The following is a 19,635-nucleotide window of genomic DNA, read 5'->3' on the forward strand; positions in this document are numbered from 1 at the left end:
ATTCCAAACAATAAGTACTTATCATCATTTAAGAAAATTTGAATTTTTTGTTCGATTTACCATTTTTGTGCTATAGTTTTTAAATTCCTTATTCAATGGTTTTAGATTCGATGTAAAATAACATAGAGATGCTGATATAATTCAAAGAATATCAAAAGCTGAACAAAATACAACGGACAGGAATCGCACGCGCAACTAGAGTAATTAGGTCGTGTACATCGTATGAGCTAAACATAAACTTGGAATACCCATGGAGCTTTATACTCACTGCCACAAGGTTGTCGTTAAGCGTAAGAGTGTTTGAGAAGTCGCAGGTTGTTGTTGTTGTTGTAGCAGTGCTTCGCCCAAGCGCGGCCAATTACAAATTGTCATCAAAGTCCTCTAACGGGAGTCCAAGGAAATTTGATGTTTCAACAGGGGTGGACCATAATGAAAGGGGTGTTAGAGGCGTTGGTTCCACAATACAGTTAAAGAGATGTGGGGACAAGTTACCAACAGGACATATGTTTTGTATGTCGGGTTTGATTCTGGATAGGTAAGAGTTTAACCAGTTACAGTACCCAGATCGGAGTTGAGCTAGAGTGGCGCGCGTTTCCCTGCTAGTTTTGGGTATTGTTGTTTGAGTACATGATTCACCGGGTAATTCCCGGCATAGAGATCCGACGCCTGTTTGTGAATTTCACTGAGGACCTGCTTGTGCATTTTAGCTTCATGCGGCTGTGTTCTCAGTTGCCGCATTTCCTCATAATGATTACGGAGATGACTCCTTAAGCCCCTGGGCGGTATAGGCTCATCAATCAGATGTCTGTTGGGATGCCCTGGTTTCTGGCTATTCAACAGAAACTGTGTGGATAGCATTTCATTTCTCTCCCTAATGGAGAGTATTCTCGCCTCATTATGTAGATGGTGTTTTGGAGACATAAGAAGACAGCCCATGGTAGCGTAGCTTCTTCCAGTGGGTAGTCTTTAGGCTTGGATACCATATCGGGAACGCGTTGCATGCAATCGGCTGGCCAATTGCTTTGTAAGTGGTAATGAGCGTTTCTTTATCTTTTCCCAGAGTACTGCCAGCAAGAGATTTGGGATTTTATTGCAGTTGTTGATTTTCAGTACAATTGCGGATGCAAGCTCACCAAAATGTAGATCCTGATCGAACGTCATACCCAAGATTTTGGGGTGTAAGACAGTCGGTAGCGTAGTGCCATTGACGTGAATGTTCAAAATGGTCGACATTATCATCTGTTAAATTAGACTGTGTCAAATACTGAAAAGTTTTACTTAAGTTTAACTTGTTTGAGTTTCTTGAAAGGAGGAAATGTTTTATGTACTATTTGGAGTTTCCAGTTTCCAAGTTTCTTTGCTTCACTCTTTGATTGCAGGACTTTCTTGCTCCATTCAATAGCAACCCAATAAGGCCTAACCTTAAACGACCTAACCTTCTAAATCCTAATAAGCCATCTGTTCCGCAATTCACGATATTGATGAGTAGTATGTTTATGACGCTTCTGGATCACATTTTGTATGGAAAACTGGGAGCATGTCTCACCCTAAAAAGTCATACTTTTGATACAGTCTGTCACAAGTCTGGCCTTAGAAATGGGACCAGTTCATTATTTTCGGGCCAGTCTGGGATGAGTCTGACCGAAGGAATGAAACCAGGTCTATATTTATCTTGCCCTGAAATTTTTACCACATCTCAAGATAATTCAACAATTCCGCTAGGTGGCGCATACGTTTTTCGGTTTGTGTTATGGCTGATCTTCTGGTTTGTGTTCTGGCTAACTTCCGCTAGGTGGCGCATAAGAAAAAGCTTAGTGGTGTATAAGAAAAAGCTTAGAGCTTTTTACCTTTAGCAGAGCTTTGCCGTAAACATGACAGCATATAAATTATATATATATATATATATCAACAAACCGAAAAATACATACCGACACAGACACACCCATCCATATACATACATTTAAATAAGGGCTACTTGTCTCACAGAGTTGACATTTGTTTCAATTGAATCGCTATTAAATTCTTAGAAAATTTGCTTAGACTATGGAAATTTGGTTTTGCTATTAAGACCCTAGTACCTCATTTTTCATATCTCTTCCCCCCATACTAGTATTTTCCCAATCTTGTACTAATAATGAAGGATTCACATCGATCAAGAAGAAAAAGTGATTAAAAGTTAAGGGTGTTAAACAATGTGTTACTCTCAAACTTTCTGCAAATGATTTTAAAAGATGTTTATTCGAAAAGAAATTATACTTTGACTCAATGTATATTTTTAGATCAAAATCCCATGAATTGTATACACAAGAAATAAAAAAGTAACGTTAAGTTTTAGATGATAAGAGATTTGTAAAAAATAATGGAATTAATACCTACGCTTGGGAAATGTTTGTGCAAGAGAATAAATCAAAATATGCTGATAAGAAACCTTAACTGTTCAACATTGCATATGTATATATATATATGCATGTGAGAATTTCACAAAACCGCAAATAAATATGAAGACTAAACATTTTGTTTATCTTCTTATTAGTTTGTAAGTTTGTGTACCTGCATTTAGGCGCATCCGTTCTTTCGATTTGTGTTCTGACCGATCTATATCATTTAGGTGCATACGTATGACACCGCAAAACAACAAAAAAATTTCGTTGCCTACATTTAGGCGCATCCGTTCAAAACCGCAAATATATGCATGTGTGTGTGTGTGTGTGTGTGTGTGTGTGTGTGTGTGTGTGTGGGTTTTAACTTTGTAAACCCAGCAAGAAATCGAGCGACTGATACTGATCTGATCTGATCAGATCAATATCAGTCACTCGATTTGCTGGGTTTACAAAGATAAAACGCACACACACACACACACACAATCATATATTTGCGGTTTTGAACGGATGCGCCAAAATGTAGGCAAAGAAATTATTTTGCTGTATATATGTGTGTCGGTGTGTATATAATTAATCAATTTGTGGATTAATATACACATAAAAACCTATCATCTGCAAAAACAAAATCGATTCATAATTAGAAGAGATCTTCACAACAAATATGTACAAGGAAATTACCGGTAACATTATTTAAGGTTACAGTGACCTTGTTAGCAAACCCCGAGACAAGATTAATATATAAAATTTCAAAATAAGTAAAATTGATATCAGACCAGATTCTTATCAGATACACAACTGATAGGTAACAGATTTAGCAGATTCTTGTCAGATACACAGCTGATAGATAACAGATTTTTTCAACTAGAAGAGATCTTTACAACAAATATGTACAAGGAAATTACCGGCAACATTATTAAAGGTTACAGTCACTTTGTTAGCAAACCCCGGTCGTTGATTACTCAGATCCGAAAATTCAAATGGAGCTTTTATGTGGAAACAATGGAATTCTTTATTGCTGAGGACCACAGCTATTTCCTTTACAATAAATCTATTATCGTATGCTTTAAAGCCTTGAACATCTACTGTCGCAAACATTATGAAAATTAATAAAGAAATATCTTTGTAATGGTAGGCTTTTTATACGTTAAGCACAGACAGGTGAAGCATAGTTGGGTATAAAATAGAATTTTTATATTTCACCCACACTTATATACTTTAGAAATATAGACCCTTTAAAAATTTGGAGCCCCTGCCATTTAAAATCTGAGCTCGATATTCTGCTGCACTGATGAACTTCTAAGCTCTTTTTTGTCTTGCAGTCAGAATACAAAACAAACAATTCGTAGCTTTTTCTTATAGATCAGCTGGAACGTATGCGTCTAAATGCAGGTACACAAACTTACACACTAATAAGAAGATAAACAAAATGTTTAGTCTTCATATTTATTTGCGGTTTTGTGAAATTCTCACATGCATATATATATACATATGCAATGTTGAACAGTTAAGGTTTCTTATCAGCATATTTTGATTTATTCTCTTGCACAAACATTTCCCAAGCGTAGGTATTAATTCCATTATTTTTTACAAATCTCTTATCATCTAAAACTTAACGTTACTTTTTTATTTCTTGTGTATACAATTCATGGGATTTTGATCTAAAAATATACATTGAGTCAAAGTATAATTTCTTTTCGAATAAACATCTTTTAAAATCATTTGCAGAAAGTTTGAGAGTAACACATTGTTTAACACCCTTAATTATACTCAGTTCACCAGAGCTCACAGAGTATATTAAGTTTGATTGGATAACGGTTGGTTGTACAGGTAAAACGGAATCGAGATAGATATAGACTTCCATATATCAAAATCATCAGGATCGAAAAAAAATTTGATTGAGCCATGTCCGTCCGTCCGTCCGTCCGTCCGTTAACACGACAACTTGAGTAAATTTTGAGGTATCTTGATGAAATTTGGTATGTAGATTCCTGAGCACTCGTCTCAGATAGTTATTATTAAATGAACGATATCGGACTATAACCACGCCCACTTTTTCGATATCGAAAATTTCGAAAAACCGAAAAAGCGCAATAATTCATTACCGAAGACAGATAAAGAGATGAAACTTGGTAGGTGAGTTGAACTTATGACGAAGAATAGAAAATTAGTAAAATTTTGGACAATGGGCGTGGCACCGCCCACTTTTAAAAGAAGGTAATTTAAAACTTGCAAGCTGTAATTTGGTAGTCGTTGAAGATATCATGACGAAATTTGGCAGGAACGTTACTCCTATTACTATATGTACGCTTAATAAAAATTAGCAAAATCGGAGAAGGAGCACGCCCACTTTTAAAAAAAATTTTTTTTTAAAGTAAAATTTTAACAAAAAATTTAATATCTTTACAGTATATAAGTAAATTATCTCAACATTCAACTCTAGTAATGATATGGTGCAACAAAATACAAAAAATAAAAAAAATTTAAAATGGGCGTGGCTCCGCCCTTTTTCATTTAATTTGTCTAGGATACTTTTAATGCCATAACTCGAAAAAAAATTTACCAATCCTTTTGAAATTTGGTAGGGGAATAGATTTTATGACGTTAACTGTTTTCTGTGAAAATGGGTGAAATCGGTTGAAGCCACGCCCAGTTTTTATACATGGTCGTCCGTCTGTCCTTCCACATGGCCGTTAACACGATAACTTGAGCAAAAATTGACATATCTTTACTGAACGTAGTTCACGTACTTACTTGAACTCACTTTATCTTGGTGTAAAAAATGAACGAAATCCGACTTTGATTATTACGAAAAATTAAAAAAATGCCATAATTCTATACCACATATGAAAAAAGGGATGAAACATGGTAATTGGATTGGTTTATTGACGCGAAATATAACTTTAGAAAAAACTTTGTAAAATGGGTGTGACACCTACCATATTAAGTAGAAGAAAATGAAAAAGTTCTGCAGGGCGAAATAAAACACCCTTGAAATCTTGGCAGGTATTACATATATAAATAAATTAGCGGTATCCAACAGATGATGTTCTGGGTCACCCTGGTCCACATTTTGGCCGATATCTGGAAAACGACTTCACATATACAACTAACACCACTCCCTTTTAAAACTCTCATTAATACCTTTAATTTGATACCCATATCGTACAAACAAAGTCTAGACTCACCCCTGGTCCACCTTTATGGCGATATCTCGCAAAGGCGACCACCTATAGAACGAAGGCCCACTCCCTTTTAAAAATACTCATTAACACCTTTCATTTGATACCCATATTGTACAAACAAAGTCTAGAGTCACCCCTAGTCCACCTTTAAGGCGATATCTCGAAAAGGCGACCACCTGAGAACGAAGGCCCACTCCCTTTTAAAAATACTCATTAATACCTTTAATTTGATACCAATATCGTACAAACACATTCTAGAGTCACCCATGGTCCACCTTTATGGCGATATCTCGAAAAGGCGTCCACCTATAGAAATAAGCCCCACGCCCTTTTAAAATACTCATTAGCACCTTTCATTTAATACCCATATCGTACAAACATATTCTAGAGTCACCCCTGGTCCACCTTTATGGCGATATCTCGAAAAGGCGTCCACCTATAGAACGAAGGCCCACTCCCTTTTAAAAATACTCATTAACACCTTTCATTTGATACCCATATCGTACAAACAAAGTCTGGACTCACCCCTGGTCCACCTTTATGGCGATATCACGAAAAGGCGACCACCTATAGAACGAAGGCCCACTCCCTTTTAAAAATACTCATTAACACCTTTCATTTGATACCCATATTGTACAAACAAAGTCTAGAGTCACCCCTAGTCCACCTTTAAGGCGATATCTCGAAAAGGCGACCACCTGAGAACGAAGGCCCACTCCCTTTTAAAAATACTCATTAATACCTTTAATTTGATACCAATATCGTACAAACACATTCTAGAGTCACCCATGGTCCACCTTTATGGCGATATCTCGAAAAGGCGTCCACCTATAGAAATAAGCCCCACGCCCTTTTAAAATACTCATTAGCACCTTTCATTTGATACCCATATCGTACAAACATATTCTAGAGTCACCCATGGTCCACCTTTATGGCGATATCTCGAAAAGGCGTCCACCTATAGAACGAAGGCCCACTCCCTTTTAAAAATACCCATTAACACCTTTCATTTGATACCCATATCGTACAAACAAAGTCTGGACTCACCCCTGGTCCACCTTTATGGCGATATCACGAAAAGGCGACCACCTATACAACTACCACCACTCCCTTTTAAAACCCTCACTAATACCTTTAATTTGATACCAGTATCGTACAAACACATTCTAGAGTCACCCCTGGTCCACCTTTATGGCGATATCTCGAAAAGGCGACCACCTATAGAACGAAGGCCCACTCCCTTTTAAAAATACTCATTAACACCTTTCATTTGATACCCATATTGTACAAACAAAGTCTAGAGTCACCCCTAGTCCACCTTTAAGGCGATATCTCGAAAAGGCGACCACCTGAGAACGAAGGCCCACTCCCTTTTAAAAATACTCATTAATACCTTTAATTTGATATCAATATCGTACCAACACATTCTAGAGTCACCCATGGTCCACCTTTATGGCGATATCTCGAAAAGGCGTCCACCTATAGAAATAAGCCCCACGCCCTTTTAAAATACTCATTAGCACCTTTCATTTGATACCCATATCGTACAAACATATTCTAGAGTCACCGCTGGTCCACCTTTATGGCGATATCTCGAAAAGGCGTCCACCTATAGAACGAAGGCCCACTCCCTTTTAAAAATACTCATTAACACCTTTCATTTGATACCCATATCGTACAAACAAAGTCTGGACTCACCCCTGGTCCACCTTTATGGCGATATCTCGAAAAGGCGACCACCTATACAACTACCACCACTCCCTTTTAAAACCCTCATTAATACCTTTAATTTGATACCAATATCGTACAAACACATTCTATAGTCACCCCTGGTCCACCTTTATGGCGATATTGCGAAACGGCGTCCACCTATAGAACTAAGGCCCACTCCTTTTTAAAATACTCATTAACACTTTTCGTTTGATACCCATATTGTACAAACGTATTCTAGAGTCACCCCTGGTCCACCTTTATGGCGATATCTCGAAAAGGCGACCACCTATAGAACGAAGGCCCACTCCCTTTTAAAAATACTCATTAACACCTTTCATTTGATACCCATATTGTACAAACAAAGTCTAGAGTCACCCCTAGTCCACCTTTAAGGCGATATCTCGAAAAGGCGACCACCTGAGAACGAAGGCCCACTCCCTTTTAAAAATACTCATTAATACCTTTAATTTGATACCCATATCGTACAAACAAAGTCTGGACACACCCCTGGTCCACCTTTATGGCGATATCTCGAAAAGGCGACCACCTATACAACTACCACCACTCCCTTTTAAAACCCACACTAATACCTTTAATTTGATACCAATATCGTACAAACACATTCTAGAGCCACACCTGGTCCACCTCTTTGGCGATATTGCGAAACGGCGTCCACCTATAGAACTAAGGCCCACTCCCTTTTAAAATACTCATTAACACCTTTCGTTTGATACCCGTATTGTACAAACGTATTCTAGAGTCACCCCTGGTCCACCTTTATGGCGATATCTCGAAAAGGCGACCACCTATAGAACGAAGGCCCACTCCCTTTTAAAAATACTCATTAACACCTTTCATTTGATACCCATATTGTACAAACAAAGTCTAGAGTCACCCCTAGTCCACGTTTAAGGCGATATCTCGAAAAGGCGACCACCTGAGAACGAAGGCCCACTCCCTTTTAAAAATACTCATTAATACCTTTAATTTGATACCAATATCGTACCAACACATTCTAGAGTCACCCATGGTCCACCTTTATGGCGATATCTCGAAAAGGCGTCCACCTATAGAAATAAGCCCCACGCCCTTTTAAAATACTCATTAGCACCTTTCATTTGATACCCATATCGTACAAACATATTCTAGAGTCACCCCTGGTCCACCTTTATGGCGATATCTCGAAAAGGCGTCCACCTATAGAACGAAGGCCCACTCCCTTTTAAAAATACTCATTAACATCTTTCATTTGATACCCATATCGTACAAACAAAGTCTGGACTCACCCCTGGTCCACCTTTATGGCGATATCTCGAAAAGGCGACCACCTATACAACTACCACCACTCCCTTTGAAAACCCTCATTAATACCTTTAATTTGATACCCATATCGTACAAACACATTCTAGAGTCACCCCTGGTCCACCTTTATGGCGATATTTCGAAACGGCGTCCACCAATAGAACTAAGGCCCACTCTTTTTTAAAATACTCATTAACACCTTTCATTTGATACCCATATTGTACAAACGCATTCTAGAGTCACCCCTGGTCCACCTTTATGGCGATATCTCGAAAAGGCGTCCACCTATAGAAATAAGCCCCACGCCCTTTTAAAATACTCATTAGCACCTTTCATTTGATACCCATATCGTACAAACATATTCTAGAGTCACCCCTGGTCCACCTTTATGGCGATATCTCGAAAAGGCGTCCACCTATAGAACGAAGGCCCACTCCTGTTTAAAATACTCATTAACACTTTTCGTTTGATACCCATATTGTACAAACGTATTCTAGAGTCACCCCTGGTCCACCTTTATGGCGATATCTCGAAAAGGCGACCACCTATAGAACGAAGGCCCACTCCCTTTTAAAAATACTCATTAACACCTTTCATTTGATACCCATATCGTACAAACAAAGTCTAGAGTCACCCCTGGTCCACCTTTATGGCGATGTCTCGAAAAGGCGACCACCTATATAATTACCCACGCCCTTTAAAAGCCCTCATTAATAACTTTAATTTGATACCCATATCGTACAAACATATTCTAGAGTCACCCCTGGTCCACCCTTATGGCGATATTGCGAAACGGCGTCCACCTATAGAACTAAGGCCCACTCCCTTTCAAAATACTCATTAACACCTTTCGTTTGAAACCCATATTGTACAAACGTATTCTAGAGTCACCCCTGGTCCACCTTTATGGCGATATCTCGAAAAGGCGACCACCTATACAACTACCACCACTCCCTTTGAAAACCCTCATTAATACCTTTAATTTGATACCCATATCGTACAAACACATTCTAGAGTCACCCCTGGTCCACCTTTATGGCGATATTTCGAAACGGCGTCCACCAATAGAACTAAGGCCCACTCTTTTTTAAAATACTCATTAACACCTTTCATTTGATACCAATATCGTACAAACACATTCTAGAGTCACCCCTGGTCCACCCTTATGGCGATATTGCGAACTAAGGCCCACTCCCTTTTAAAATACCCATTAGCACCTTTCGTTTGATACCCATATTGTACAAACGTATTCTAGAGTCACCCCTGGTCCACATTTATGGCCATATCTCGAAAAGGCGACCACCTATAGAACGAAGGCCCACTCCCTTTTAAAAATACTCATTAACACCTTTCATTTGATACCCATATCGTACAAACAAAGTCTAGAGTCACCCCTGGTCCACCTTTATGGCGATGTCTCGAAAAGGCGACCACCTATATAATTACCCACGCCCTTTAAAAGCCCTCATTAATAACTTTAATTTGATACCCATATCGTACAAACATATTCTAGAGTCACCCCTGGTCCACCCTTATGGCGATATTGCGAAACGGCGTCCACCTATAGAACTAAGGCCCACTCCCTTTCAAAATACTCATTAACACCTTTCGTTTGAAACCCATATTGTACAAACGTATTCTAGAGTCACCCCTGGTCCACCTTTATGGCGATATCTCGAAAAGGCGACCACCTATACAACTACCACCACTCCCTTTGAAAACCCTCATTAATACCTTTAATTTGATACCCATATCGTACAAACACATTCTAGAGTCACCCCTGGTCCACCTTTATGGCGATATTTCGAAACGGCGTCCACCAATAGAACTAAGGCCCACTCTTTTTTAAAATACTCATTAACACCTTTCATTTGATACCCATATTGTACAAACGCATTCTAGAGTCACCCCTGGTCCACCTTTATGGAGATATCTCGAAACGGCGTCCACTTATGGAACTAAGGATTACTCCCTTTTAAAATACTCATTAACACCTTTTATTTGGTACCCATATCGTACAAACGCATTCTAGAGTCACCCCTGGTCCACCTTTATGGCGATATCTCGAAAAGGCGACCACCTATACAACTACCACCACTCCCTTTTAAAACCCTCATTAATACCTTTAATTTGATACCCATATCGTACAAACACATTCTAGAGTCACCCCTGGTCCACCTTTATGGAGATATCTCGAAACGGCGTCCACTTATGGAACTAAGGATTACTCCCTTTTAAAATACTCATTAACACCTTTCATTTGGTACCCATATCGTACAAACAAATTCTAGAGTCAACCCTGATCCACCTTTATGGCGATATCTCGAAAAGGCGACCACCTATAGAACGAAGGCCCACTCCCTTTTAAAAATACTCATTAACACCTTTCATTTGATACCCATATCGTACAAACAAAGTCTAGCCTCACCCCTGGTCCACCTTTATGACGATATCTCGAAAAGGCGTCCACCTATTGAAATAAGCCCCACTCCCTTTTAAAACCCTCATTAATACCTTTTATTTGATACCCATATCGTACAAACAAATTCTAGGGTCACCCCTGGTCCACCTTTATGGCGATATCTCGAAACGGCGTCCACCTATGGAACTAAGGATCACTTCCTTTTAAAATACTCATTAGCACCTTTCTTTTGATGTCCATATTGTACAAACAAATTCTAGGGTCACCCCTGGTCCACCTTTATGGAGATATCTCGAAACGGCGTCCACCTATGGAACTAAGGATTACTTCCTTTTAAAATACTCATTAAAACCTTTCATTTGATACCCATATCGTACAAACAAATTCTAGAGTCAACCCTGATCCACCTTTATGGAGATATCCCTAAATCGCGTCCACCTATAGAACTATGGCCCACTCCCTCATAAAATACTCTTTAATGCCTTTAATTTGATACACATGTCATACAAACACATTCCAGGGTTTCCCTCGGTTCATTTTCCTACATGGTTATTTTCCCTTATGTTGTCACCATATCTCTCAACTGAGTATATAATGTTCGGTTACACCCGAACTTAACCTTCCTTACTTGTATTTAATCTCTTATTCTTCTTGATCTATGTGAATAGAATACATTTTTGCTCTCAAACTAATAAATTCCTTCATTATTAGTACAAGATTGGGAAAATACTAGTATTGGGGGAAGAGATAGGAAAAATTAGGTACTAGGGTCTTAATAGCAAAACCGATTGTATAAAGCAATATGATCAAAGATCGCTAATTAAATACATATGACTAATTTCCATAGTCTAAGCAAATTTTCTAATAATTTAATACCGATTCAATTGAAACAAATGTCAACTCTGTGAGACAAGTAGCCCTTATTTAAATGTATGTATATGGATGGGTGTGTCTGTGTCGGTATGTATTTTTCGGTTTGTTGATATATATATATATATATAATTTATATGCTGTCATGTTTACGGCAAAGCTCTGCTAAAGGTAAAAAGCTCTAAGCTTTTTCTTATACACCACTAAGCTTTTTCTTATGCGCCACCTAGCGGAAGTTAGCCAGAACACAAACCAGAAGATCAGCCATAACACAAACCGAAAAACGTATGCGCCACCTAGCGGAATTGTTGAATGATCTTGAGAGGTGGTAAAAATTTCAGCTCAAGATAAATATAGACCCGGTTTCATTCCTTCGGTCAGCCTCAACCCAGACTGGCCAGAAAATAATGAACTGACCCCATTCCTAAGGCCAGACTGGGGACAGACTGGATCAAAAGTATGAGTTTTTAGGGTGAGACATGCTCTCAGTTTTCCATACAAAATGTGATCCAGAAGCCTAATAAACATACTACTTTGATGAGACTGTGCGAGGATAGGTCGCCAAGTATCTTTTTTGCTCCCCTTCCTTTACTTTTGCCATATTATTTTGTTAAAAGGTTTGGACCAAGCTTTTATTGTATTGTATATAAATCCAGCTTAATCTTTTAAAGCAAATCGGAACCCTCTAGGTTAGGTTAGGTTGAACTGGTCGGCCCATGTGAACTTCACATGTGTCCGTAGTATTACCAGAAGTTTATTTTAACGACCAAATTGAAAAACCCCATCAAAAACCAGGACCTATGTTATAAAATAACTCCGTCCTCTTGGCAAATACTAGAAGCTTTCTAGGACTTAAGCCACTTGCTGGTTCTAGATATGACAGCTGTATCACTCCAAATAGCCGTACTCTTAAACTGGCAAGCGCAGGGCACGAGTACAAAACGTCCATCGCTTCCTCCTCCAACCCGCACTTCTTACATCTGATATCACTGATCACGCCTAATTTAAAGACATTTGACGCCAGAAGGAAGTGTCCAGTCAGAATACCCGTCATGAGTCTACAAGATAGCGGAACCGTCTACTCTACAGCTGCATACTTCAGAATACATGATTATGATGATAAAAATTTTGCTTCCCCTAACGTTGTAGAGAGTTGTGTTTATTTACAACGCATTTTTAATGTGAATTATTTATTAACATAAATTTTATTATTTATTTGTAAGATTAATGTAGTTTTTGCTTTTTTACATTATTTTATATTTACAGGGCGGATTGCTGCATGGTTGACGAACCAGGAAAATATCCAGATATTGGGGGACTCTCTAAATTTGGCAAGGTAAACTAAATTTAAATTCCGAAGGGTTGGGTGCTGATTTATGCGCTTTGAAGCAAATAAATTTTGAAAATAAAATACGTTGATACACTTCTGTACATATATATTATAAATATTTAAAAGATAAATACGTGCAGATAAAAATTTTTATGAACAAGTAAGGAAGGCTAAGTTCGGGTGTAACCGAACATTACATACTCAGCTGAGAGCTTTGGAGACAAAATAAGGGAAGATCACCATGTAGGAAAATTAACCTAGGGTAACCCTGGAAAGTGCTTGTATGACATGGGTATCAAATGGAAGGTATTATAGAGCATTTTAAAAGGGAGTGGACCATAGTTCTATAGGTGGACGCCATTTCGGGACATCGCCATAAAGGTGGACCAGGGCTGACTCTAGAATGTGTTTTTACGATATGGGAATAAAATGAAAGGAGTTAATGAGTATTTTAAAAGGGAGTGGACCATAGTTCTATAGGTGGACGCCATTTCGGGATATCGCCATAAAGGTGGACTAGGGCTGACTCTAGAATGTGTTCTTACGATATGGGAATCAAATGAAAGATGTTAATGAGTATTTTAAGAGGGAGTGGGCCTTAGTTCTATAGGTCGACGCCTTTTCGAAATATCGCCATGAAGGTGGACCAAGGGTGACTCTAGAATTTGTTTGTACGATATGGGTATCAAATGAAAGGTGTTAATGAGTATTTTTAAAGGGAGTGGGCCTTAGTTCTATAGGTGGACGTCTTTTCGAGATATCGGCATAAAGGTAGACCAGGCGTGAACAGGGGAGTGGCCCTTAGTTGTATATGTGAAGGCGTTTTCGAGATATCGACCAAAATGTGGACCAGGGTGATCCAGAAAATCATCTGTCGGGTACCGCTAATTTATTTATATATGTAATACCACGAACAGTATTCCTGCCAAGATTTCAAGGGTTTTTTATTTCGCCCTGCAGAACATTTTCATTTCAATATACTTAATATGGTAGGTGTCACACCCATTTTACAAAGTTTTTTCTAAAGTTATATTTTGCGTCAATAAACCAATCCAATTACAATGTTTCATCCCTTTTTTCGTATTTGGTATAGAATTATGGCATTTTTTTTTTCATTTTTCGTAATTTTCGATATCAAAAGGGCGGGCGTGGTCATAGTCGGATTTCGGCCATTTTTTATACCAAGATAAAGTGAGTTCAGATAAATACGTGAACAAAGTTTAGTAAAGATATATCGAATTTTGCTCAAGTTATCGTGGCCGAGCGGCAGGACAGACGGCCAACTGTGTATAAAAACTGGCCGTGGCTTCGACCGATTATTCCCATTTTCACAGAAAACAATTATCGTCGTAGAATCTATGCCGCTACCAAATTTCACAAGGATTGGTTAATTTTTGTTCGACTTATTTTTGTATTTCGTTGCACCATATCATTACTGGAGTTGACATAATTTACTTATATACTGTAAAGATATTAAGTTTTTTGTTTTTATTTGGCTTATTCGATTTTGCTAATTTTTATTTAGAAAATATATAGGAATAGGAGTAACGCTCTTGCCAAATTTCATGATGATATCTTCAACGACTGCCAAATTACGGCTTGCTAAACTTTCAAATTACCTTCTTTCAAAAGTGGGCGGTGCCACGCCCATTGTCCAAAATTTTACTAGTTTTATATTCTACGTCATAAGATCAACCCACCTACCAAGTTTTATCGCTTTATCCGTATTTGGTAATGAATTATCTTACTTTTTGGGTTTTTCGAAATTTTCGATATCGAAAAAGTGGGCGTGGTTATAGTCCGATTTCGTTTATTTTAAACAGCGATCTGAGATGAGTGCCTAGGAACATACATACCAAATTTCATAAAGATACTTCAAAATTTACTCAAGTTATCGTGTTTACGGACGGACGGACATGGCTAAATAAATTTCTTTTTTCGCCCAAATCATTTTGATATATAGAAGTCTATATCTATCTCGATTAATTTATGCCGTTACGGATTACCGTTAGGCGAAAAAAGTTAATATGCTCTGTGAGCTCTCCTCATTGAGTATAAAAATGATAGTAGTAGTGAAGTACGTACATACAAGTATTAAGTACGTACATAAAAGTATTAGCACATCATCAGTTCTGTATAGAAATAAGCACGTAATATTCTCTTTGGGCTACAGAGAGCAGTAAATTAAATTTAAAAATTTAATAAGAAATCCTTGATAATATATGCTTAGATTTAACGGCTTAACAAATTTAGCATCTAGACTATCTGCAAATATTCTAGAAAAAAGTTGTCCCAAAAATGCATCTCCTGTCGTTAGCGAGTGCCGAAGAAAATTGATTAACAATCATTCGGAATATCTATGATTGTATTATTTCTGGATTCTTTATAATAATTATAATACCCAACGGACTAATACTATCCAAAGATCGCCTAACCGACGCAAGGGTTGGATTTGTTGGGGTTGTTTTTTGTTAAGCGTCGAGATCTAAAACTGCTAAGCTACAGAATAAGAATCATCAGCTGAGTATTATACGTAACAGTTAAAAATTCGAAATTAGTTCTACGCTGCCTAAAAAAACAGAGGTTTCTTGTGTCTTAACGCTCGTGATGGGAAATTAAAGTTTACTTCGGTCAGAAGAATTGAGCTAGAAATCAATCCATTCAGTAATTTAGCCATAAATATTAGGCCTAGCATTTCTCTACGTTGGAAGATTGATAAGCTTTAACCGACTAGTATAAGGTGGAAGATTATAGGCAGAGCCCAATGAAAATTCCTTAAAGAGAAAAGTAGAAAAGAACGATCTAACTAATGTGGTGAAAGGGCTTTAGTTACACAAGGTTCACTAAATTCTTTGAACCACCGTTTCACGAATGAAAGAACACCTCTAGCCTCATTAACAGTAGCATCAATATGAAGATTAAAATTAAGTTTAGCATCTATAATTGTGGGACGCCAGAGGGAACATCGATGACATTTGAAAGAGTATTTTTAAAAATAACTTTTTGCGTTCGGCTGCAGAGATACGACGATATCCACTGGGTGAGACCAAGTTGGAAGCCAACCCAATCCAGCTTGTAGATAAGTAAGGAGTGGGATACTTTGTCAAAAGTTTTACTAAAATTTATATAAATAATCGGTGTGATTATGAGTTGTGAATTCAAGTACATTTGTAATCGTAAATTTGCCTTTAGAGAATCCGTGTTGCAGTTCTGCAATCAAAGTAGAATTGGAAAATGGTAGCTGACTGGTAACAATAGCTTCAAAAAGCTTTGGGATGACATGTCAAACATTTTACGAAGCTATTTAGAAATAGGTGGTTTTGAATTTTTTTTGGGATACTTCTGGAATTATTTCGGTACCTTTTTGAAATTGTGTTTGGAATTATCTCGGGAATGTTTTTAGATTGCTTACGGAATTATTTCGGGACTTCTTTGAACTTGTGTTCGGGATTGTTCCAGGAGCCTTTCGTAATTTTCGCGATACTTTCGGGATGTTTTTGGAATTGTTTAAATAAAAGTATAGGATGGTTTGAGATTATTTAGATAAAGCATCGCAAACATTTTAGCGATCATTTCAAGACCATTTCGGAATTTTTATCCGAATCATTATACAACTATTTCGGTATAACTTCGGAATGTCTAAAGAAATAATCTTATTGCATTTTTAGGATTTTAAAGAACCGTAGCGGGAATATATATGGACCATTCGAAAACATTTTTAAGTCTTTTTCAGCATAATTTAAGAAATAATTCGCGAAAAATTTGGAACCATCTCATGATCATTTTATGATTATTTCAGTAATTTTTTTACTCAGCTGAGCAGAGCTCACAGAGTATATTAATTTTGTTCGCATTAACTAATCGAGATAGATATAGACTTCTATATATCAAAATGATCTGGGCGGAAAAAGAAATTCATTTAGTCCGTCCGTCCGTCTGCCCGTAAACACGATAACTTGAGTAAATTTTGAGGAATCTTAATGAAATTTGGTACATCAGTTTTTGGGCTCTCATATCAGATCGCTATTTAAAATGAACGAAATCGGACTATAACCACGCCCACTTTTTCGATATCGAAAATTTTGAAAAACCGAAAAAGTGCGATAATTCATTACCAAAGACGGATAAAGTGATTAAAGTTGGTAGGTGGGTTGATCTTATGACGCAGACTAGAAAATTAGTTAAATTTTGGATAATGGGCGTGGCACCGCCCACCAACACCATTGGCAAAGAAGGTAATTTCAAAGTTTTGCAAGCTGTAATTTGGCAGTTGAGTATGTAATGTTCGGTTACACCCGAACTTAGCTTTTGTTATTTGTTAATTTCTTTTTTTATTTTATCATTTTGCGTTTGTGTAAAAATATTTCGTGACCCTTTCGGTAATTTTGTTTATTATGACTTGGATCCTCTCGGAACGATTTTGGGATGATTTTGCATTTATTTGGATACTGGTTTGGGATTGTGCTCGGAAAGATCTTGAGAAAATTTTACATTGTTTACGGGACTATTTCGATCCTGTTTCGATTCTTTGTTAGGAATTGTTCCAGAAGCCTCTGGGATATTTTCGGAACTGTCTAATGGATGATTGCTACAATTTGGTATTATTTTTGGAATAATTTTGGAAATATTTTTTTCTGTAACATTTTTTTAGTAGTTTGAGAATATTTCGATATAGTTACGGAACTATTTTAACGAACCTTTAGAGACTATTTCGGAATTGCTATAAGTAGCATTTCAAACCGATTTCCGGGGAACGTTGTGATGATGATTGATTGAACCGTAACGAGAATTTTCAGGTACCATTCGCAAACATTTTCAGGTTTATTTCCAACACAGTTCCGGTACTACTTCTGGATAGTTGGAAATTACCTTCGGAATGTTTTTTTTGTTATCATTTTGCGTCTATGTAAAATTTCGAAACTGTTTAAAGGATGATTTGGACAATTTTTGGACTGTTTTTGTGATCATTTTCTACTATTACGGTAGAGTTTAAGGATAACTTATTTTCTTTGCTATTATTTTGCGGATGTGTAGAAATTTTTACGCGCCCCTTTGTAAATCCTTTGAAGGATTGGAATGGAAAGGGAAATTTCAGGATTGTTTTAGTGATTATTTGGAACTTCTTCGGTACAGTTACGGAATAGTTGCAAATTCTTTTGGCATTGTTTCGAAATTATTTTAACCTTTGTGTGACATTTCTCGATTGCTCATAATGTATGAACTAACCAAAGAAAAATTCGTGATGGCTTTCGAGATATACCAAGATTCATTTAAGGGCCCCAACGAGATTATTTGGGACCATTTAGTATTATGTTAAAATTTATTTAATTAAAATTTTTACGGATTTTCTGTATACTTACGTATATAAAATTGAATTGCTATGCGTCTCACTGAATCTCAAAAACGGCCTGACCGATTTCGATGATTTTTATTTGTATCGTTCACTATGATTCTAGATTGGCATGCAAAAAAAAATTTTGGAAAATGACACGCCCCAGGCAATAAAAATTTCACTTTCCAAATATATATGCGAGAAAATTGAAGTGGGGGAGTTAAAGTGATTTGTGATTTGTAAAGTGAATTGATCAGGGCGACGAACTGAGTTGATATAGCCACGTCCGTCTGTCCGTCCGTCCGTCCGTCTGTCTGTTTGAACGCATACTAGTCCCTCAAATTTTGAGATATCTGAATGAAATTTGGCACAAGGATGTATTTTTGTATTATATTAGACATTTGTCGGATCTGGTAGGATCGGACCACTATAACATATATCTCCCATACAACCGATCGTTCAGATAGAAAGATTTTTGGCCATTCCCCCTTAATTTAGAAAGTATAAACGTGAAACTCGGTGATATATATTTTAATATATCATAGAAGATTTTCTGAAAAAATCACTTTGATCGGAGCTATATATAGAATATATCCCATACAACCGATCGTTCAGATAGAAAGATTTTTGACATTTTCTCCCTTAGTTTCCAATATAAAAACGTTAACCTTGGTGATATTTATTCTAATATATAATAGAAGATTTCATGAAAAAATTATTTCGATCGGAGCTATATATAATATATATCCCATACAACCGATTGTTCAGATAGAAAGATTTTTGGCCATTCCCCCTTAATTTAGAAAGTATAAACGTGAAACTCGGTGATATATATTCTAATACATCATAGAAGATTTTCTGAAAAAATCACTTTGATCGGAGCTATATATAGTTATATCCCATACAACGGATCGTGCAGATAGAAAGATTTTCGCCAATTCTCCCTTAATTCAGAAAGTATAAACGTGAAACTCGGTGACATATATTTTAATATATCATAGAAGATTTCCTGTAAAATCATATATATAATATATATCCCATACAACCGATCGTTCAGATAAGGGGGTTTTTTGCCATATTTTATTTTATATTTATCTTAAAAA

The 19,635-nt window shown here is 37.1% G+C and overlaps 1 protein-coding gene across 16 annotated transcripts in view; it reads left to right on the top strand.

Moving 5' to 3' along the window:
- The window catches only part of LOC137249585 (dipeptidase 1), a 704,181-nt gene that overhangs the window by 626,282 nt on the left and 58,264 nt on the right, over window positions 1-19,635 (top strand). For all 16 annotated transcript variants that reach the window (XM_067781335.1, XM_067781306.1, XM_067781279.1 and 13 more), the window contains one exon: window positions 13,137-13,206. In XM_067781335.1, coding sequence (XP_067637436.1) covers window positions 13,137-13,206 — 70 coding nt within the window. The remainder of the gene's footprint in view (window positions 1-13,136; window positions 13,207-19,635) is intronic.

The sequence above is a fragment of the Eurosta solidaginis genome, chromosome 1 (assembly GCF_040869045.1).
Source record: "Eurosta solidaginis isolate ZX-2024a chromosome 1, ASM4086904v1, whole genome shotgun sequence".
Lineage (NCBI taxonomy): Eukaryota > Metazoa > Arthropoda > Insecta > Diptera > Tephritidae > Eurosta > Eurosta solidaginis.